Source organism: Lethenteron reissneri, chromosome 6, assembly GCF_015708825.2.
Source record: "Lethenteron reissneri isolate LAM-NWPU_2019-01 chromosome 6, ASM1570882v1, whole genome shotgun sequence".
NCBI classification, from domain to species: Eukaryota; Metazoa; Chordata; class Hyperoartia; order Petromyzontiformes; family Petromyzontidae; genus Lethenteron; species Lethenteron reissneri.
In genome coordinates this window covers 841,323-863,911 of record NC_083784.1, presented here as the reverse complement: position 1 = coordinate 863,911, position 22,589 = coordinate 841,323, and the positions used below count along the sequence as shown (strand labels likewise).

The window sequence follows — 22,589 nt, the reverse complement described above, 5'->3', positions numbered from 1 at the left end:
GCGACTCCCCTGGTGCTGTGGCCCCCCTGGGTTTGGCCACTGAACGCGACTCCCCTGGTGCTGTGGGCCCCCCCTGGGTTTGGCCACTGAACGCGACTCCGCAGTGCTTCTACACCAGCAAGAGCCGTACGTTGAGATGAAGCACTTAGGCGCAAATTTGCTACAACGGATAGGCATAGCGTTCCGATTTCCGCGCCACCGATTGGCCAACTGATCTGGCAGCGACCAATAGGCTGGCAGCACGGCGACCACTCCTGCGCGCCTCGTCCAATCGGAGAGGCGGACGACGGATGGCCGCGTAAGCGCGCTGGGAAATGTGACGGCGCCTGGGTCTTTATTTAATGGCAACAGTGAGTGGCAAAGTTGGGACGCGAAGGAACGGGGATTGTGGTGCCATTATTGTTGTTGTTGATTTATCTCACGGTTAAAAACTAAAAACGGCGTCCGTGTTAAGGACATTTAAAGGGAATGAATTTCGCGCGAGCTCCGGCGGGCGATGCGAATTGTTTGTGAGCGAAAGAGCGGCCGCTGGTTACAATGTAACGGGAGGGTCATCGTCATGGCTACGAAGCCATCATTCATTGTTATGGATAACAACAATAACAACTTGCAACAGCAATAACTACAAAGGATTTCAAGTCTAACACAATTTAGCTGGCGGCTAGCGTGGAGACCGTTCAAAGGTGACTACTTTGTGTTCGCTTTACTTTTGCTCAACTCCTTTGTATCCACCACCCTCTTGGCATTCGTCATTGTATTGTCCACCATTGCATTATCCACCATTGCATTATCCACCATTGTATTATCCACCATTGCATTATCCACCATTGTATTATCCACCATTGCATTATCCACCATTGTATTGTCCACCATTGCATTATCCACCATTGCATTATCCACCATTGCATTATCCACCATTGTATTATCCACCATTGTATTATCCATCATTGCATTATCTACCATTTTATTATCCACCATTACATTATCCACCATTGTATTATCCACCATTGCATTATCCACCATTGTATTATCCACCATTGCATTATCCACCATTGTATAATCCACCATTGCATTATCCACCATTGTATTATCCACCATTGCATTATCCACCATTGTATTGTCCACCATTGTATTATCCACCATTGCATTATCCACCATTGCATTATCCACCATTGTATTATCCACCATTGTATTATCCACCATTGTATTATCCACCATTGTATTGTCCACCATTGTATTATCCACCATTGAATTGTCCACCATATATCCGCCACTCCATCATTCTCCACCGACTGCCGGATGCCGTGTTCTGTGTCAAGCTGAGCGCACTGCCACCCAGGGCAACGCCTCTTGACTTGCAAGCCGCAGCTGAGACGATGTTACTCAAATAGCCTCCCCATCCCTCCTATTGACACCCGTGCGGTGGCTACCGTGGAAGAGTAGGCCAAATACACTCGAGGCCCTTCCACTTGTCAGTGGTGTGAGAGACTTTACCGAAAGAACCAAGGAGTATGGATTCCTGCAGTCACGAACGCTTCAAATCAGGATTGAAATTTCAAGGTTTCACCTTTACCACCATGTAATCTGCCATAATTCTAACCCGTACCATTTACACGGAGGTCTTTGTACTCTCATCGTTTTGATGGCCGATGGATTTAACTGATCAACTGAGTGGCAGCCCCAAAGAAGAGAACAAACCCCCGAGGCGATGACCAACTATGATGGATGTGGAGGGATGAGATAGATTTTGTTGTAGCAGATGGCGGAGGCTTAGACAGGTCTTCGTTCACCAATGGATAGATCATAGTACTGAAGTGGCCCTAATGTGCATACATTATCAGAGTTATGTTTTGTTGCCAGATAGAAGGGTAAAAAAAACAATTATTTTTTTTACTAGCAAATGAGGTTCCAATGGTGTAAATCACTTCGTCTGTTTTATCCTCAAAAAAGAAATATTGTAACTAAATTTTTCCACACTTCCCAATGTGCTATCGACTGCAAACTTGGTATAGGTATGTCATACTGATGACAACACAATATTCTATCATAAAAAATCCAAAACATATATTTTAAAACTTTTTACACGCTTTTATTTAACTTACTGTATCTGTTGTATCCAAAAATCTTGTAACTCAATTTCAACCGTATTCCCAATGTCGTATCGACTGCAAACTTCGTATAGCTATGTCATACTGATGACAATACTATATTCTATCATTAAAAATAAAAAAAAATATTTTTCAACAATCTTTTTAACGGCTTTAATTTTCCACACTCAACTAACGTTGCCTGTAAATCACCACGTGGTCCCTTACATCACGACAAGCCTCGGGGAGCCATGCCCAGGGGCGGGGGATGTGGAAGGAGGTGAGGGGCGATGGGGGAAGGGGGCATGGGGAGGGGCAGCTCGGACAGTACATTTCATTAAAGCGTGTTTTTTTAAAAAAGTATTTGTAAATCTTTTTTGTCTGCAAATATAACTTGTGTGTTGCCTCCTCGCTTTGCCCACTCCAGCTTCATGGCCATGGCTGGAAGTGTGAGCGGAGCGTCCAGAGCGAAAGGGGCCTGGCAGGGCACCCCCCCATCGCAATCTGAGGAGTGCAGTCCGGGTACCTGGTCTGAACGCTGGTCTGGATCTCGAACACCCGATCGTTTGTCCGTCGCACCCAGCCACTACAACGTCAGCACGCCCATCATTGTGCTCCCCAGACGTAAGAATAGTCTTCGTGTGGCTGATGTAGAACAACAACGATAGTTTTACATTGAATGTCGTTTGTGAAGGATGTGCTGCTAGGGCCCTTGTCGTTTTGAGAAAGTGCTCTTACCAATGACATTGAGTCAACCTGAAGCAACTATGACCAAATCAGCTGGAATTCACCTGATCTCATCAGATATCGTAAGCCAAGCAGGCTTGGAGCCTGGTTAGTGTTTTGATGGACGACCACTATGCCCCATCAGGAGTTATTGGCTGCTGTGAGGCTACATTGTCTGTAAAAGCAAGGCATCATCCAGGCTGCGTCTGAGTCATTTATCAGGATGGGTCTGAGCCAGATAAATGTGTCAAGCAAGAGCAGCAGAGGTTATTGCTGTGATGATGCCTCCGTAAATGTAAATCAACAATTGAGTCGTTATATTTTGCATGGTCTGTTCTGGGTCACCACAGTTGAATGCCGGAGAGTTTAAAATTTTACATTCACGTATCAAGTTTCCGCGTCTGCTGTAGTTTGTGCAGATGCGGTTTAGGGTTGTGCCCATAAGCTTTGCAGAAGGTGAAAGCCAGGGATTTCCTGAGTCAGGTCTTTGACGAGGTATAGGAATTGTGTCGGTTATGCATGTCCACACTGGCAGCAGTCAAACTAAATCATGGCCCACCAGTAGTGCGTTTGCCTCTTGTCGCAGTGGTTCGTGGTCTGAGCCCAAAGGCTGTCCCGGTTAATACTTTAGGTGTATTAATCATAGATATAGGCGCTGCCTGCTTCACGGTGGACGTTAAAGATCCTGCGACATGAGTGCTGGCATCATGATCCAAATTGAGTACATTACTTGCTTCATTTGGAAAAGCCACATACCAACATTGCCCACTACTGGCAGACAGATACCTATTGCAGGCCAGTGCTGTCTTCACCATTTGCCACACAGGGACAGCTGCCACTGAGGGCCCCCCTTATCTAGACTGCCACAGGGCACCTGGAGATGTATTGCAAGGAGGTGCACTATAAATATTAAGTGATAATGATGCATGTGTAAGCTTGGTCATGTCAGCTGTATTCAGGTAGGTACTAAGACAGTATTTGCCTCTTTAATCTGTTTGAACTTTTGCGGTTCAAAATGAGTAAATTAAGATATATTTCATGGACAGCGTTCATCCGCGGTGAGTTATGCATATGACACTGTCCCAAGTCTCCTTGATAGTAGAACAAGGGCACCATTGCCATATCATGTACTTTGTAAACTGAACATTGTGGTTCATGTCAATGTAAGGTAAAGGTGCAACATTCTGATTACTTGGTTCGATCACTGCTGGCGGAAGGGCCTGCACTAGAGGGAGCTCTAGAGCACTTCTCTAGAGGGTATTTTGGCCGACTCTTCAAAGCTGGTGTGAGTACTTTATACTTCACCACGTGTGGTCTATTCATAAACTAACTCCGGTGTGCATATTTTTTCGCTGGGTGAACAGAGGCAGGGAGATTTAAGAAACTGGCAACTATGTTTACAACTGCTGCGCCAGGCGATTACAATTAAAATAAGACCTCGGTAAGTTTGCACAGTATGTGTCAAACAATCCCCCCACCACACCACACTGCTGCAGGTAAAAAGAAGGCGTTCACAGTTCTGCCGAACGCTACACCGGGACGATGGGGCCCCCCGCGCGCGGCACGCGTTCTGTATGGCGGCGGCGGCGGTGGCGGCATCAGGGATGCACGAAGACTGGAGCGGCGCGTGCATTCCGCGCGACTGCGAGCGTCGCGGGAGCTACGGGACGAGGCGGTGGCGCTGACGCGGCGTCTGGCCGAAGTTCGCCACGAGAACATCGCACTATGGGGAGCTCAGCGTCGCCACCAGCTCGCCATCAACGCCTTCGAGGTGAGGATGCGGCTATGGGCGACTGCTGTGGGGTGACTCATGCGGGGCGAGCGCTGGGGGAGAGCGCTGCGTGGAGAGCGTTAAGCTGAAGTCGAATGGGTGGCCGAGTGGCCCAAAGTTCAGAGTGCTGAGCTGGCACTGCTGAGATTCTGGGTTCGAGTCCAGGTGGTCACCTGTGATGAAACCAGGTGTTAAAGTGTAGCGATGTGATGGTGTGTATGTATGTATGCTGAGCTTCTTTCGCACCGTACGGAGCCAACTGTGCTAAAAGCAAATGACGAGAAAAAACCCATCACATTAAATTTGGTTGTGCACTTCATTTGGCTAAACTTCAGTTCTGAAAATGAAATTATCAGTTTGACTTTTGGGCGATTTCTAGTGCATAAACAACACAACCACAAAAAAAAACCCTAACAAAGCCAAACTTTAATAAATGAACATCGCAGCACGGGGGCGCAAAACATCGCCCGACCGCGCGACTCCTTCTCGCTCGCCGTGCGCTGCAGGTGCCGGAGGGCGGCCTGGGCCACGCGCTGGACTCGCACGCGCGCGAGTCCCGGCGCCTGCGGGAGGCCACGCGGGTCGCTCGCGAGGCGGAGCGGGGCCACGTGCGCGCCGCCGTGCGCGTCGAGGCGCTGGGGCGGCGCGCGTGCCTCGACCTCGAGGCACTGGCGGCGCTCGCGTCCGACGATGCGCTGCCCGACGAGCCGCGCCTGCGGGCGGCGTTGCTCGACGTCGAGCGCAGGCTGCTGGGGACGCAGCCACGCGTGCAGGTGAGATGCAGCCGCGCGTGCAGGTGAGATGCAGTCCCGCCCCTCGGCGCGGGGGCAGGGGTGTTGACACTGACGCGGCCATAGCTGTGCAGTTCCACCTGGGGTGTTCCCCCCACCCCATCGCCTTTCAAATAGTTGACGTTCTCGTGCTTGCTCCACCATACTTGTCAACAATACCGATCGAAGCAGTTAACTGCTGACTTTGAAGCCCCTTTACCACATTGTGATGGTGAGCACACTGGACATACATTACAAAGTTCCCTGGATTGATTCACTCTCCCGGTGCGGCAGATGAAACGAAGGGCCAGATTCGTAGCCCCCCTCCCGCCCCCCAAATGCCACCTCTGTCCATCCCGCAGCATAAACAGGTGCACCATTTATACTGCCGGATGAGGTGAGTCGTTTGGCAGGTTGTATGTCATAGTGATAAGTGTGGATTCTCCCATTTTTTCACTGTGGAAGAGTAGACCAAATACCCTCCAGAGGGGCTCTCTAGAGCTCCCTCCAGTGGAGGCCCTTCCACCAGCAGTGGCGTGCGAAAGCAATTGTAGGGCTGCACCTTTACCTTGTACCACATACTGATTTTTTTAAGTTAATCCAACATTTTGGGGGGAACAAATATTGACATGTTTTTCTTGCTAACTGGCGTGCGTTAAAAAGCGGCAACCTACCACTTAGATCGCTATGGCTGGCAAGTGCGGCACACCACACCCCTGCTGTTTTGAAGAGTTGTTAGTCCCTTGCGAAAGCGGCGTCCTAAAGCCACCTGACCAGTTGTGTTTATGCTGAAGAATCCCGCTCGAGGAATTCTGCATCGAGAGAGCGTCAGATTGTTGGAATGCACACACACGTTTTTCAAGTACAAACATATCTGCACCAGGTTGTAACGTAAAACGTATAATGTGGGATGCACGAACCGGCCTCGGAGCTATTAAATTGTCTGGCTTCCTCCACCGTAACAATGACACACAAACATGGGCAGCTATGCTCACATCAGGCACAGTGTGTCCACATCCCCGAGTCTCCTTTTGCAAGGAGCCTCAGAGAGTGGCAGCTCTTGACCACCACTTCTTAGGTAAAGCCTGGAATAGGAAGTCATCTGAAAGAAGTAGGCCACAATATAATAGAAAGACGAAATATTGGGCATCCCAAGAGTGAGATTGATTTGTAGTGACACAGGATCCGAGGCGTTCGTTTGAGCATTTTATTTTTAAATCACGGTTGCTAGGTTCAGACACAAAATGCTAAGTGGCCACCAACAAATAGCACACGTTTGTAGGACCCAGGGGAAAGGAGAGGATGTGGGGGAAGAAGCAGAGAGAGAAGTGGTAGTTGAACGCAATTTCAACGAGACAAACCAGTCAGCCTGGTAGACCAAGTCCTCAACATGGGTGGAGAAATCAGTGATTAAAGATCACGTAAACAAATAACCATTGTAGTAGCGATATATGATTGTGAGCAAGTGATTGGAGTGCTGAAGGGACAATCCAAAGTCGAGTGAGAATCACCAGTAATTCTATTGATGATGCATATTGTATAAGTTGCACTCGTTTGCCGGTGACATTTTCAACACGGCACGCAATTATCTCTTTGCATGTGAAATGCAGGAACTGCAGAAAAGTCTGGAGGTGAATGTCAGCAATTTCACACGGCAGTTTCGAGCAGAGCGGCACAGCCTGGCGGAGACACAAAGCCTTCAGAGGGCCCTGCAGGTCCAGGTCGACTGTCTGGCCCAGCAGCTGCGGGTAACATGATGGGTTCAGCCCTCGAAGACATTGCTGCCTCCAGTGTGTTTCCTTTGTCGCTGTGAACGCCAGGTGCTGCCAATGCAGGAAATTAACATGAGCAGTGCTCGTGATGAGGGCCATCGGTTAGCACTTAGGAAAGTTCACTTGGTCCTTCATTCATTTGGGGTATCATAAAATGAGGAACCGTTTTGTGTTCAGGTGGTATTAGTGGTTTCCAGATTATTATTTCGCTTATTTATCCAGGACATTTACACTGAGTTTCAAGACTGTCTTTAAGAGGATCTTGCTCAGTTTAACACAATTGAGCCATTTGAAGCATTGGGATGGTTGGCCAATAGCAGTGACATCGCATGCTTGTAGCTTTTGGAGAGAACCTGAGAACGTGCAAGAAAGCCATGCAGAATAGTGGGAGAACACGCAAATGCCACGCAGGCACCCGAGTTGGGTCCTTCTTACTGCGAGGCACAAGTATTACTACTGTGCTACCTAATCCTAGCCATAGGAATGTGGACTTTCCACTCCTATCAACAGAGATGAATACTGCCCCACCCTATCCTGAACAAGCAAATTCATAACATCTCTAAATGTACCTACCTCTTCTCATCTCCGTCATGTTTATCTCACGTTCATCTCACTGTCAATCTTGTCGTCGTGAACATTCATTGCGTTGTCAATATACGGGTTTGTCTTTTTTTCATTGTTCAGTTTTGGCACGAGAAGCGTGTATATTAACAGATCAATCGAAGGCAAGGCAACTTAGTTGCCTCCGCATTCACGGGCTTATGCCGAACTACAGTTGCGATCGTTTACAACCGCACCCTTTGCACGTTGCTCCTTGTCAATAACACGCCCAGATCTGTCGTTCTAACCCCCCAGCTACGTGACCTTTGGGAACAACACCTGCACCTCGCTCCAGTTCACAATTTCTCTGCAATATCCAATTCGAGGCCCAGGACACAATCATAATACCAAGTGTGCAGGACAACAAAACTCGCTTGTTTATGTAGCCCACTTTGCATTTTTTATGCTTTCCAACTAAGACAGAAAGTGTGTATGCATTAAGTCTGTATTTCTATGCCTTGGTCTATCCGTTTGTAACAGAGGGGGCGGGGAGGGGGGCACGGCATGTTAATGCTCCTAAACATGATGCAATATGAAAACAAAGTTGCGTCGCTATTATGTTTAAGCCTATTTTGTTTGTTACACGGGTAAATTAAAATGTAGATCTGTAGCGCGTGAGCACAGCAACAACAAAAGAGAGACGAACACATCTGTGTCGTAGAGAACGAGTACAGGGTCCTCAATGAATATTGGACAACTAACAAGCGAGGGCTATAACGGTCGTAAACGGAACTCACACGAGTCACAAATAGTGCAAGTCTGAGGTGTGGACTCGAGTCATGTGACTTGGACTCGAGTCAGACTCGAGTCATGAATTTGATGACTTCAGACTCGACTTGGACTTGCATAACAATGACTTTGTCCCACCTCTGGTGCAAGTGTTATGTAAAAAGTGAGGTACAGGTGAATGTAAGAAAATCGAAAAATAGAGTGCAAACGTGGGAGCAGCAGGCGCCTGAGGAAGTTAGCTACAGGTGTAAGCATGCTTTATGTTTTGGTTTATTAGGAAAGTAACGATGGGGAGTGAAGGGAGAGGACCATGCTGTAGATGAGCGGGCAAGGGTTTTCCAGAAACCTGGAGCAGCAACGCACGAATACTTTTTTGCCAAACAAAGTTTGAGCGACTGTAATTCTTAATCGGACTAAGGAGGCACTTCTGAGATTACGGGAGGGAGTTATATGAACTTAATGGTCCTTTAGGTAATTGGACATTTTCTTTAAGAGGATCTTCATGATGAAGGCGTACCCTATAAGAAAGCCGACCAAAATGATCAAGGGTTGAAGACACCCTCACGAGCAGAGCCACCATTGGAGCCCTGTGGTCTCATATTCTTGGTTCTTCCGGTAAAGTCACGTAGAAGGGAAATAATAAAATAATACAAATAAAACAATAAAATAAAATTCTCACGAAATTTCGGCCACAACACAAGCAGCCGTCCTCAGGTGAAGAACAGAGCTGTGGTCTCCTGGCGACCTGTGGATGCCACGCTGCTGCCTGCACACCTGGTGTAAACACTCCCGTTAGCATCACTATAACAAAATAATGGCAATTATTCATTTTTAATATAGCACCCTGCGATGCACCGGGGCATCTCAGATAGCTTGACATCACATCTCATCGCAAAAATTTAAAAGGGCACCCCAATGTCAGCTGTCCCTGCGGGCACAATGTGACTCAGCACCTGGCCTGCCAGTCGGGTGCCGATGATTGCGATGTGTAATCCCAATTGAGTAATTTGTATGAAGCAACACACAAATACTTCTGTTACAATCGCTCATAAATAAACGCAAGTTGGAAAGCGTTCGAGAATCCGTGCAAATATAAATGATGGCAAATATTGTTCAATGTATGTTTCTTTAATGTTGCTTGGATAATGCGTGTACTGTATATATGAAGTTGATCTCTACGTGCAAACTTAGACGAAGTATAATTTGCAAAGGAGAACTGGGGTATATTTTGTGGCGCAAAATACCGCAGTGTAATTTGTTTAAACAAGAAAACAATGTGCCAATGTGTAGCAGATTCCATAACCAAAATACAAAGTTTGGAGCGAGAGAAAAAACACATGCGTTAAAATGTTGCTATTCATTATTACATCAAGTATTCAAGGTATTTTACAAATGTAGACACCATAAAAAAAATGTTACTCTATAAAGTATTTCTAAATAAATAATTGTGTCCAACTCTTTAAACAGCTGTGCGCAAATTGCTTAAATTTCTCTTCAGGAGCACACTGCGTAATACAGTATACACAGGGCCTTTCTGTAAAATATTAAATACACCATTGTCTGCTTCCGGCTTAATGACACTACGAAACTACGAAACTATATATTTTTTATTTTACCAGGTAAGGCCCACAGAGGCGACTTGGCTATCACAAATGATTGCCCAACGAAGTGGCTTGTCGTGCGGAAATTTCAAGCAGCCAAATAATCTAAGCGCACATTTATAAATCTGGAGGGAAAAACCGGAGGCCCCGGAGAAAAATCCACACAACCACGGGGAGAGCATGCCAACTCCAGATATACAGGCGTCAGGGTCGGGATCGAACCCACGAACTCCTGTATACCAGGCGAGGCATATAACATTTAGCAAAATTGTATGCTTTTGTTTATTTACATTTACAGCCCCTTGTCAAACCACTGTTGGCCGAAATCCTCCGCACACCATGTCAGTCATAGGGGTTGTTGACCATTCCTCACCTCGCTGATCGGTATCGGCGTGGCGAAGTCAAGATTGGTGGGGGGTGGCCGACAATGGCTTCAGACGCCACTCGCCAATGGTGACAGCCATCGCCAAAAACAACCGCAGGAGCAGTGAGGTTCACGTTGCATTGCGCTGACTCCTGCACAACCGTTAGTCCAACCTGAACTTAAACACCTGGTAAGATGTTTCTGTATAAAAAAAACAGTGTGAAAGGCCACCCCAATGAGTCATTAGTAACACAATGGAACATTAACTAAATTTTTTTTATTTTATTAATAATTTTATTGACTAAATAATGAAGAATGTCTACGTTCTGGACTCTAAACTGGATTTTCTTGTTCCCGCTTTGTACAGTGCACTGTTTCTAGCAATATGCATTGTATCAAGGGCACTTCCACTTGCCCCGCACCGTAAAAAAATCCCTTCAAAACAATGGCGTGGTCCACAAATGTTTTCCAAAGTCAAAGGACTGCTGTGAAGTACAATGTTGAGTGTTCTCCGATATTGGATGGAGGTGTGTTGTTTGGAAATTTGCTCGTGTTCCACCGACAATTGACACCATGCAGCTGTATTTGACTTGCACGAGCTTGATTTCTGTGTGCGTGGAGCGTTGGTGTGGCATCCCTTTCTTGTGTGTTTGTGCTCATCCTCTCTTTTTGTTTTCCAAGGAAAAGGATCGGGAGCTGGACATCCAAAACATTTACGCGAATCGTTTTCTCAAGGGCTCGTCGAAGAAAGATGATGATTCAGGCAAGCAAAGCTCCTTTGAAGTTTACAGTGGACCAGTTGTATTCCTTGTTTGGCACATAACCCATAGTCAGATAATAATGCAAAGCATGACCACCTACCAAAGAGATTACTAACCTTAATAGACCTTTGAAGATGCTCATTTGCCAAGTGCTTTTTCTGTGGCTCGGATTCTTGGCGAGCGAATATACGCGCTTGCAAATGTATCACCGAATTGAAATTGATCACCAGTGTCTTGAGAACACAAGTTCTACAGTGGGGCTCGTGTAAATGCGTGGCATGAGCCCTAAGTAAGATTGCAAGCGACGTTTTACAGTGAACGGTGTCTGGAATGAGACATCATCGTGTTGTGCAAAGAAGCATACGAACTGCCATTCAAGTGCACGTGTTACTAATTGCATTCACGATAAATTATAGGCTTTGACGTGGGCTCCTATTTTCATACGAAGGTTTGGGATTGTGGTTCCCACCTTTGGCGGCATGATTCCCAGTCATAGTGTAGCGACGTTAAGGGTGTCACCATGGTGGAAGCGCCAGGCACTCTGGGTGAACCCGGGAGGGCACGTGACTGGGACAGGGTAGTGAGGGGGGCACGAGGAGGGCTTGAGGGACACGTGACGCTCCGTCGAGATCCTTCGGGAAAGGTCTCGAAGGGTGCGGGGCCGAAGGCGGAGCGAGGCCACGCTCAGGAGCATAAAGGGGCAGTCCCCAGAGCATTCTCGGCTCGTCTCAGGAATCAACCCTTGGTGCTGCGTCTCGTCGTTTTCGGTCTTCGCTCGGCATCGTGGGTCAGGCAGCGTGTAGGCTGACTGACCCGTTCGTGTAGTTAACCCGTTACTCACTCACATAGTTAACTGTAGCTATCGCTTAGCAGTAGAAACAGTGTACTTTTAGTTAAGTTACCCTATTGGGGAGTTATTAAATAAACGTGTTGCCTCCAGCTCCAGTGTGTGCCTCCGCACAACACACTACAATAGCATTGCGAGTTCAAATCCCGTTGTGCCCACTATAACCCTCTGGGGTTGGCAAAGTTCACATCACTAGTTGCTACGTCCACCGTACGCAGAAGAGAGGTGTGGCAGGAGTCGTGGGTAGTAGAGGGCCCTGCAGCAAAATGCATTGTTGTTCCACACTCACCCCGCCACATTCACCTCCCAGCACCGACCAGCCTGGTGAAATATGGCCAAGCAACCCTCGCGGATTTCAAGGCGCGGGGAGGATAGCGATTCAAAATGTGAATGACGAGAAAAACCCAACACAATAGAAACATTAGTCTGGTGCCGAAAACAGAGTTAACAACCACAAAAATGCGCATTGCCATGTGCAGAGGCTCTCAGCCTTGCACATTATGTGCAATCACCAGTGAAGAAGAAACTGGTGGTGCACTCATTTACTGTTGTGATGGCTTTTCTCGTCACTTATAGATTTGAACTATTGTTGCCGTTAGGCAAGCGAATGGGTCCTCATAGTGTAAAGGAACAAGCCCTCTCCATATGCGAGGCTCCGAGATGCAGATGGCATCGTGGACGTTGATGACTGCGATACTGTGAGTCCAAACAAGGACGAAGCTGGCGTACAGTGGTGTCTTTGTGTGGCTGCTGCCTGTCAACTTTCCACAATGTCTCAATTTATTAATGGTAGGCTCAGACAAAATGACCACATTTCAGTTCCTCATCCATCAGTGGATTAACAAAAGCTGTTGTCCTACGTAGATACTAGCTCTGCCATAAGAATGTGTAATTTCTACTCATGGCTGAAGGCTGCCAATAGAGCACCAAGCTGCCACGTTTGTTATGATCTGTGCGTGTTTTATTTCGTTTGCATTTTCTCCACAGATCAAGCAAACAAAGCAGTGCAAACAGACAGCTACCTGGAGAGAGAGTGGCTCGAGCAACTGCGTAGAGAGAGGGAGAGGAGAGAGGAAGAGGAGAGGGCGACACGCGAGTTGGAGGAGAGGCGCGAGAGGGAGGCGAGGGAGCGGGAGGAGAACGCGAGACGAGAGACAGAGAGGAGAGAGCGGGAGGAGAGAGCACGCAAGGAGAGGAGGGAGAGGCAGCGGAGAGAGAGGCTGGAGAGGGCGAGACTTGCTCTCCTGCGCGTCGAGAGGGAGAGGGACCTCGCCCTGCAGAGGCAGCGCGAACGGCACGAGGAGGAGCAGCAAGCGCTGAGGCTCATCAAAGGTGCCTCCATTATTACAAAGTAAAGCGTTCAGCTAGTTTTTCTTTTATTTCACCAGGTAAGGCTCACTGAGCTGTATCGCTCTCTTTCATAAGCGATCTGGTCACAAATGCTCAACGAAGTGGCTTATGTGGAAATGTATAGCAGCCAAATACTCTAAATGCACGTTTCTAAATGTGGAGGGAAAAAACGGAGGACCCGGAGAAAATCCCACACGACCACGAGGAGAACACGCAAACTTCAAATATACAGCAGCATGCGTCAGGGTAGCGATCGGAACCAACGACCTCCTGTAGACCAGGTGAGGTAGTTAACATCTCGCCATTCCAGCAAATGCACATCAACTCTGTGTGAAATTGTTCCAGGTATATTCGATGATATTTTCTAAACTTCCCATTTATTTTATTTACCATCTCGTGTATTTTTTATTATATTATTTATTCTTAGTCAACTTGGTGTGGATGACATTCTACAACATGGAGCATGAACAGGGACATCGACAAAGATGGAACAAAAGCTGGAATTACAGATGGCACAAAAGCTGGAATTACACCGAGAGACGGAAAGCGAAATGCATGGATCAGAGAACATGTGTGAGTTAGAGATGTAGTTTTCACGTAAGAAGCGTGGAATGGAGCATGACACCCCACCGTTATGAGTGATGATGGACACTGGACAAGACTGGTGAGGGAACTGCAGCCAGAATAGCGATGACCATTGCTGCAACAAACACATTCCTGCGGAGGGAGCTGGTAGGAACGTTGGGTTGCTCGGTCAATGGCCAGGGTCAACGGCGGCATGGTGTATTCCGCAAACATGCCCGACTGTGAGGGTGGGCACAAGCCGGCGTGAGTAGGTTAAACGTTGAGTTTTATAAGGGCACCACGGGGTGACCAACCCCTCCCCACCCAGCCCCACCCTTCCCACCCCCACCAAGCCCCACCCTCCCCACCCAGCCCCTCCCCACCCTCTCCACCCAGCTCCTCCCCACCCTCCCCTCTCCACCCAGCCCCACCCCTCCCATGTTTGGATGCACGACGGACACAATAATCCCCTGTGGGCTGGTGGAACCAGGTGGTTCCTACCAGTATTAGATAGATTGTGGTATCACAGGACTGTAGGGGAGACAGTGCGAGGCCTTCATCCAGCAGTGGATGAAAAATGGTTGATGATAATGAATTGCATATATCTGATGTTGGTCTATTGTTCTGCATGCATTTTACGGACACGTGCCAGCGTTCCTTCTGGTTCTCCACTCATTCATTGATTCGCTGTCCTGCAAACCCGTGAATTTTATGACCATTATTATTACACAGCTCTAACTATAAACTCCATTTACGTTTTCTTTACCCAAGTATTATGTTCAGTAAATGGGGGTTACCTGTGAATGTCACCCAGCTGAATATTTGGTTGATATTAGTCTGTGATGTGTTCTTAAACGTGGCCCATGATGCGCACTGCGTGCATAATCCTGTTCAGAAATGATCTCCTTTACTATCATGGGAAAAAAAAATCGATTTTGTTATCATTTTTGTTGTATTTTTGTAATGTAATTCATAGCAAACTGGACTTAAAAATCCAGAGGTTTCCGATTCGATGAAATCTCCCGGCACAGCAGTATAAATGGATACACTGCAGTCGATCAGTAGATTGCATGTGGTGGGGTAAATTGTGGGACCATTCCTACGTCTTTCAAAACGTTTGGCCAGCGTGGAAGAGTAGGCAAAATACCCTCTATAAAGTTTTCTCCAGAACTCCCTCTGGTGGAGACCCTTCTGCCAGCGGTGGCGTGAACAAGCAATTGCAGGGCAGCACCTTTATTTAGTTGCATCTCAGATCTCCGTTTAACACGTAGGCTCAGATCTCCATTGAATATGGCTATGAACTGGTTCTAAAGAACGGTAATTTATTAATTTTATTTCATAGCTCTTTACCCATTTGTATGCAGCAGCGAAGTTAACCCATTCCCGTTCTGAGACGTCTGCAAGTTGCAGGGTGGGTGTCCTGTTCACTGCTGAATCTCTGAACGCGCAAGCGGCTTCGCATTCATTTTATTTAGAGAGGCAAAGCGCCGTTGTTTTTAAAGACATTGTACCCACTGCAGAAAACTGTAGCGACACGACCGCACCTGATGATAGCTGGCAGCAAACTGTGCCACACGCCCCGCCATATGGCCTTGTAGGAGCCTCGGTACCAATAAAGTTATTATTAAAGTGACTAGCTGTACTACCCGGCTTCGCCCGGGACTTGTATCTACCACGGCCGGCCGCCTTTGTCTCCCCAGTGGCGATGTTAATACGCTACAGTAGTTAAGTTACTCGTTTGAGGCAGAGTCGACCTAGGGGAGGTTCAAATAATCGTCACCGGTGGTGGCCGTGAGCGGGAATCCAACTGGGTTTGCCGGGTTGGTAGCGCAGCGTAGCGTTAAGCACTACACCCACCGCTCCTCACACACCACACACGCACAGACACACACACAGACACACACACAGACACACGCAGACACACACAGACAGAAACACACACACACAGACAGCACGCTAACCACTACACTACCGCTCCCCACACACCACACACGCACACACACAGACACACACACAGACACACACACACAGACACAGGCAGCACGCTAAGCACTACACTACCGTTCCCCCTACACAACACACGCGCGCGCGTCCATAGGTACACATACACGTGCTTGCTGCAGACACACACGACTTTCAGGGTGCATACGGCAGTAAACGACTGAAATAATAAAGCGGCAATGCTGTGTAAGGAACGCCTTAGACCCGCATTATACATTTGTGTAATGCGAGCGTAAACACACAAACACACACAAACACACACAAACACATACACAATACACACACACATACATGCAGACACACAGACAGACACATAACACACATACATACACACACATACAAACACAGAAACACATACACACACATACATAGACACACACATACATACACACAAACACATCCACAGACGTACATACACACATACATACAGGCACGCAGACATACACATAAACACATACAAAAAAACCCACATACATACACACACACATACATACACACAAACACATACACACACATACATACACACATGCATACAGACACACAGACATACACATAAACACATACACATGACCCGGCTTCGCCCGGGACTTGGATCTACCACGCCCAGCCGCCTTTGTCTCCCAAGTGCCGATGTTAATACGCCACACCAGTTACTCGTTTGAGGCTGAGTGGACCTAGGGGAGGTTCAAATAATCGTCACCGGTGGTGGCCGTGAGCGGGAATGGAACTGGGTTCGCCGGGTTGGTAGCGCAGCGTAGCGTTAAGCACTACACCCACCGCTCCTCACACACCACACACGCACAGACACACATACAGACACACGCAGACACACACAGACAGACACAGACAGACACACACACACACAGACACACAGACAGCACGCTAAGCACTACACTACCGCTCCCCACACACCACACACGCACACACACAGACACACACACAGACACACGCAGACACACACAGACAGACAGACAGACACACACACACACAGACACAGACAGCACGCTAAGCACTACACTACCGTTCCCCCTACACAACACACGCGCGCGCGTCCATAGGTACACATACACGCGCTTGCTGCAGACACACACGACTTTCAGGGTGCGTAAGGCAGTAAACGACTGAAATAATAAAGCGGCAATGCTGTGCGAGGAACGCCTTAGACCAGCAACACATTTGTGTAATGCGAGCGTAAACACACAAACACATACAAACACATACACACACATACATACACACACATACACACACATACATAGACACACACATACATAGACACACACATACATACACACAAACACATGCACACACGTACATACACACATACATAGAGACACGCAGACATACACATAAAGACATAAAAAAAACCCACATACATACACACACACATACACACAAACACATACATACACATACATACACACATACATAGAGACACACAGACATACACATAAACACAAACACACATACACATGACCCGGCTTCGCCCGGGACTTGGATCCACGATGCCCCGCCGCCTTTGTCTCCCCAGTGACGATGTTCACACACGACAGCAGTTACGCTTTTGAGGCTGAGTGGACCTAGGGGAGGGCCAGGTCCGTTTCAAATAATCGTCAGCGGTGGTGGGCGTGAGTTGGAATCGAACTGGGGTCGCTCAAGCAGCTTAATGACTGTTTGTACAAAGAACATATAAAGAATCGATTATAATAACCAGGCAAGAGTCCACATTATAGACTGCCAGTACACGCACTCAGCTTCATAAGCAGGCTAGAGTGTACATGATAGAGTGGCAGTACGCTCACCGAGCTTAATAAGCAGGCTACAGTGTACATGATAGACTGGCAGTACGCTCACCCAGCTTAATGAGTATTTGTACAGTGAACATTAAAGTAATCGATTGTTGGCGCGTTGGGTTTAAAAGTAATATTAATAGCACACATTGTGGTGGGGGTGTAGTGAAGAGTAGGAAAAACTTTGATGAATTTACCTCAGAGTGGCGTGGTGGGTGTCGAGGCCTAGTAGCGTGCAAAGCCTGCGGCCTCGCCTAAAATTGTCGGCTTGGAAAAGGCAGGGTACGGGTGGCGTTCCTTCCCCCCCCCCCCCCCCTAGCGCTCCAACAATACTGTGTAATGGCTATTATTTAATTAAATACGGAGCTTATGAAAGTGGCGAAGGCGTGGCTAGCCGTTGGCAGGGGCAACCGCCGTCCAATGAAACTGCAGCCCTTGGCGAAGGCGTGGCTAGCCGTTGCCAGGTCCAATGAATGCGGCGAAGGCGTGGCTAGCCATTGCCAGGGGCAACCGCCGTCCAATGAAAGTGCGTATGGGCCAAAGTCCACACACACAGACAGACAGACATGAACGATTTTATATATATAGATTCTGAAAAGGGTTAATAAACTCTTACATTTGTATTTGTCTCTGCAGAACGAGCAAGACAAGAAGCTGAAAGGAGGGCGCAGGAATTGGCGGCCAAGATGGCGGAGTCACTCAAGGTGCAGGACGGTCCACCAGCCACGTCGCAAAACGGCGACGCCCTCACGGACGACGGTGGCCCCAAGCAACGGCAGCGGCCCACCCAGGCGCGGCGCGTTTACCGCTTCACCGACCCCGTGGAGAACATGTACCGGGGACGGCCGGCCTACGGGATGGGCGGCGCCACCGCCGCCACCCGGCCGCCCGGGGCACGCAACGCCAGCGGTGGCGGCGGCACGGACGCGGCTTCCAACGCAGCCGCGTCGAGACCGCTGATAAACAGAGCCGTCGAGGAGGCGAGAGTCAAGGCCGAGCTCGCCGAACTGATCTTGGGACCGGCCGGCGATAAATCATCGCGCTCCGGATTGGTCAACGGCGGCGTCGGAGGTTGCAGTGCTGCATCCCGTCCAGCGCGGGTGGAAGAGTGTGCGGCGCACGGCTGCAGCAGGAGGTGGCACAGGGTACGGCGTGACGCGGTTGCGAGTGACGGGTCGGCCATGCAGCCCAAGCTACCACCGCAGGACATCAACGAGGATCCGCGATGACGTTGCCCGTGCACATGGACGTTAACTTTCATTGTTAGTTGTTCCGCAATGCCCTGACGGTTTGCACCGGGCATTATTCGGCAATGTCCGACGTTTTTCTCCACATGTCGAGAGCTTCTTTAGGAACGGAATTATCAGAATGTGGAGTGAAGCATCGGACATCATGCCGAATAAAACGTGGTAAAACCCGAAGATGCATTAGAGAGCTATAAAGCGCAAACTGTGAACTTTGAATGTTGAACAGTATTTCTCACACATCGTTTTGATGGTTGCTGTTTTAAAACGGATTTTTTTCTCGAGTAAATTTTTGTTCTCAATGGTAGTGCCAATCAGCGAGTAGATTAAACTTGGATTTGTTTTACTTGATAGACGTCCAACACATACCCCAACGCTAGGTGTGAATGAATTGTGTTGACCCTGTAGTGGTGAGCTTGACCCTGAGCATCAACGCACACTGTTTGAACCAGGTGGTTTTTTTCTGTACTTTTATCAAGTACTATCCTCTCAGATAGGCAAAACCTAACAGTGTGCATGCATATTGTAGCTTTTTTCATGCGGAATACAGGAAAAACAAATACGTGAACTTTCCTTGCAATGCACGTCCCATTAGAACACTTTGTAAGCAAATCAGCTTCGTTTTTACTCGTGTATGTACAAGATACACATGTGTATCAAAGGTGCTGGTATTCTCTGATGTAAGGATTATTGATCATTTTATCTAAACCCGCAGGAAACGTGAAACATTCCATAAGCTTTGATCAAGGCAAATCTAGGTGTAAATTCAGTGGCTACCACATTCACGATTGCATTATTCATTTATTAATACAATTTCTGCATTGGCTTACCTTCGAGTCATCTGCTTCGATGTTGAAATTGGCGCACCATCAACACATGAACATTGACATAACAACAGATGCTAATGCGTACATTATACAAGATCATCAACGAGGCTGGATTGCAGCTGTGGATCGCATCAATGTAGATTCTCAGATTCTCACCACAGTATCACTAAATGGACAATCCAAACCTCAGTGCGCCAGCTCTTCCTTGTATATCCAATTGGGTATTTTATAATAATTTAAATGGATAATCCCTGAGCTGGAGCATCTCATTTGCAATGTTGGAATTCTGAATTTGGTGCATCATGTGTTGTAGATTGAGATGGGAATGCAAGGGCTCAAGCGTAGCCATCGAACAAAGACGGTTTACCGCATCGCGCAGCGCTTTCAGATGCGCTTCTGCGGCCGTCTGGAACGCTCTACCGATATTAGGAAGCCACTGGAGCTATGCACTTTTAAATATATATTGAAAACTCTTTTATAACTGATTGTCGTGTTTAGTGTGTTGTCCTTCCGCACCTCCGATTAGCACGGTTGGCTACGTACGGTGTATACAGAATCAGAAGGGTTGGACTATTTATCCACGCCATGCTAACTACTGCTTACCGTGCACAGTGCCACAACATTTCATTGGCTATTTATACTGAGAAATAAAATGTATTTTTTACATGTATACAAACCACCACTACATGTATTTTTGTAATGTTCGACTAAGTCTTTTAAAAAAATTAGAGAATAGGATACTGCCAGTACAACACAAACTACAACGTTTAAGAAAAATATACATAACTCAGTGGTGAATTCCATTCTTATCTTTATAAACCAAAACATAATGAGATATTTTACTAATTTATTGACACTGCAGTGTTAGAGACTGAAACTGTTACAATACACGTGTGATTGGGCAAAGTAAAATGCACTAGGGTACATCAATATTTAATTTTCTGTCAATTTTGCTCCCTGTTGACACGAGGCAGATGGCTTTTAGACACCGGCCTGGAGAGGTGCCGTGTTGATCCAAGCCACGTGCTTTCAAGGTGCTAGGTTATATATTCGGGCTCAAAATGCGCTGTCGCCTTATTGTGAAGACTGGGTACTTCTAAAGTAAATAAAGTTTGTACCACCAGTTTAATTCTGCAAGGGTGCCTCACCAAGAAATCACACCGTCAGCTTCATAGCGGATGTTACAGATACCATGCCATTCGAAAGCGAGGAGGCCACGTGTGCCAGGTTCACAGTTCAAATCTGCCAGATTTTAAAATCTACCCACAAATTACTTAATTAGGTAAAACCCATATGGCAATATCGCCCCCTACTGGCAGACTCTACCCATCTGTGAAACATATCACCTTCATAATAGCCCCCATGATATGAGAATGGCGTGATTACCAAGTGTACTAATTTGTAAATGTTCTTAAATTAGTTTCAATACCATGGGGAATGCTGTGGGAGTACTTTGGATTTTTTTATTGTACTATCAGTTAAATCTATAATCCATGGGAATTCGGAATAAACAACTAAGCAGCACTGTGTTATAGGAGGATATGGCAGGAAAAGCCCTATTCAATTAAAGTATTGCATCATTCTAACGTTGAGTCGTGAAGTACGTAAAGGTCTTCTTATTTGGTTCTTTTGGTAAAGTCACGTAGATAGAAACAAAAAAGTGTACTGGCAGTCTATAATGTAGACTGTAGCCAGGTTATTAACCTCGGTGAGCATATTGGTAGTCTATAATATAGACTGTAGCCAGGTTATTAACCTGACTGAGCGTACTGGCAGTCTATAATGTAGACTGTAGCCTGGTTCTTAACCTGAGTGAGCGTACTGGCAGTCTATAATGTAGACTTATTCTTGTTTATTTCAGTAAAAAAAACACGACGTTTCGATCGCAACACAAACGGTCGTCATCAGGAAAAGGGAGGTTAGCCTCTAAAGGCAAACTGTTTATAAAGGTTTAGAGATGGGCGTAGCCCAAGGGTGTCAGCAGCATGGGCGGGGCAGCTAATGTTAATGTAGAGAAAACAACGACACTGGCAGTGGGTCTACACCAATCAAAGGGCTGCCAGGCAATAATTGTACCTCGCTCCACACACCCACACTGCTGACGGTGAAAGTTGACACGAAAACACAAATCAAGTAATGACCCAAAGTGATTGATGACAGCTTTCCAATGATTGCTGAGTTTATAACCATCTTCTCGGTTGAAATTGTGTCTGTGTTTGTAAAAAGGATGGCTTCATGAACAAATCTTTGCTAATAACCAGTAGGCTTACAAAGTACCATTGTCTTAGATAAATCTATTTCGTGTGAGTCAGCCGGATTAAAATAATGATCAGCTACGGCAGAAGTATTGTTCCTACCGTGTTTCAAATCTTCCTCGTGTTCACGAACACGGTCCAAGACATGTCGTTTAGTTTCCCCAATGTAACTGCTGCTGCAGATACAGCTTAGTTTGTAGACGCCGGGGTATTGTATGTCAGGAATCTTGTCCTTCACAGATGGGATCGGATCACAAATATCATGTACGCCCCTTTTCCTACCGCTTGTGTTGTGATCGAAACATCGTGGGGTTTTTTTTACTGAAAGAACCAAGAATAAGTATACATTATAGACTGCCAATACGCTCACTCAGGTTAAGAACCAGGATACAGTCTACATTATAGACTGCCAGTACGCTCACTCAGTTTCATAACCATTGCTACAGTCTACATTATAGACTGCCAGTACACTCACCGAGGTTAAAAACCAGGCTACAGTCTACATTAGTGTTTTTTTTTTCTTTTTTTAT

At 47.0% G+C, this 22,589-nt stretch overlaps 1 protein-coding gene across 1 annotated transcript; it reads left to right on the top strand.

The window, feature by feature from the left end:
- The first annotated feature begins 355 nt into the window (after positions 1 to 355).
- On the top strand, positions 356 to 21,493 carry LOC133353409 (lebercilin-like). The gene is made up of 8 exons (XM_061569670.1): positions 356 to 683; positions 2,515 to 2,711; positions 4,310 to 4,584; positions 5,091 to 5,357; positions 6,965 to 7,102; positions 11,102 to 11,183; positions 13,016 to 13,360; positions 18,370 to 21,493. The coding sequence occupies exons 2-8, from the start codon at positions 2,519 to 2,521 to the stop codon at positions 18,960 to 18,962; spliced, it is 1,893 nt and encodes a 630-aa protein (XP_061425654.1). The 5' UTR covers positions 356 to 683; positions 2,515 to 2,518; the 3' UTR covers positions 18,963 to 21,493.
- The last annotated feature ends 1,096 nt before the right edge of the window (positions 21,494 to 22,589 follow it).

What these genes read in the sequence shown, in the direction of transcription:
- LOC133353409 (XM_061569670.1), top strand. Translation starts at nt 2,519, where the DNA reads ATGGCCATGGCTGGAAGTGTGAGCGGAGCGTCCAGAGCGAAAGGGGCC. An exon ending in TCGCCATCAACGCCTTCGAG is followed by an intron (nt 4,585 to 5,090) that starts GTGAGGATGCGG and finishes CGTGCGCTGCAG; the next exon opens with GTGCCGGAGGGCGGCCTGGG. An exon ending in AGCGCTGAGGCTCATCAAAG is followed by an intron (nt 13,361 to 18,369) that starts GTGCCTCCATTA and finishes TTGTCTCTGCAG; the next exon opens with AACGAGCAAGACAAGAAGCT.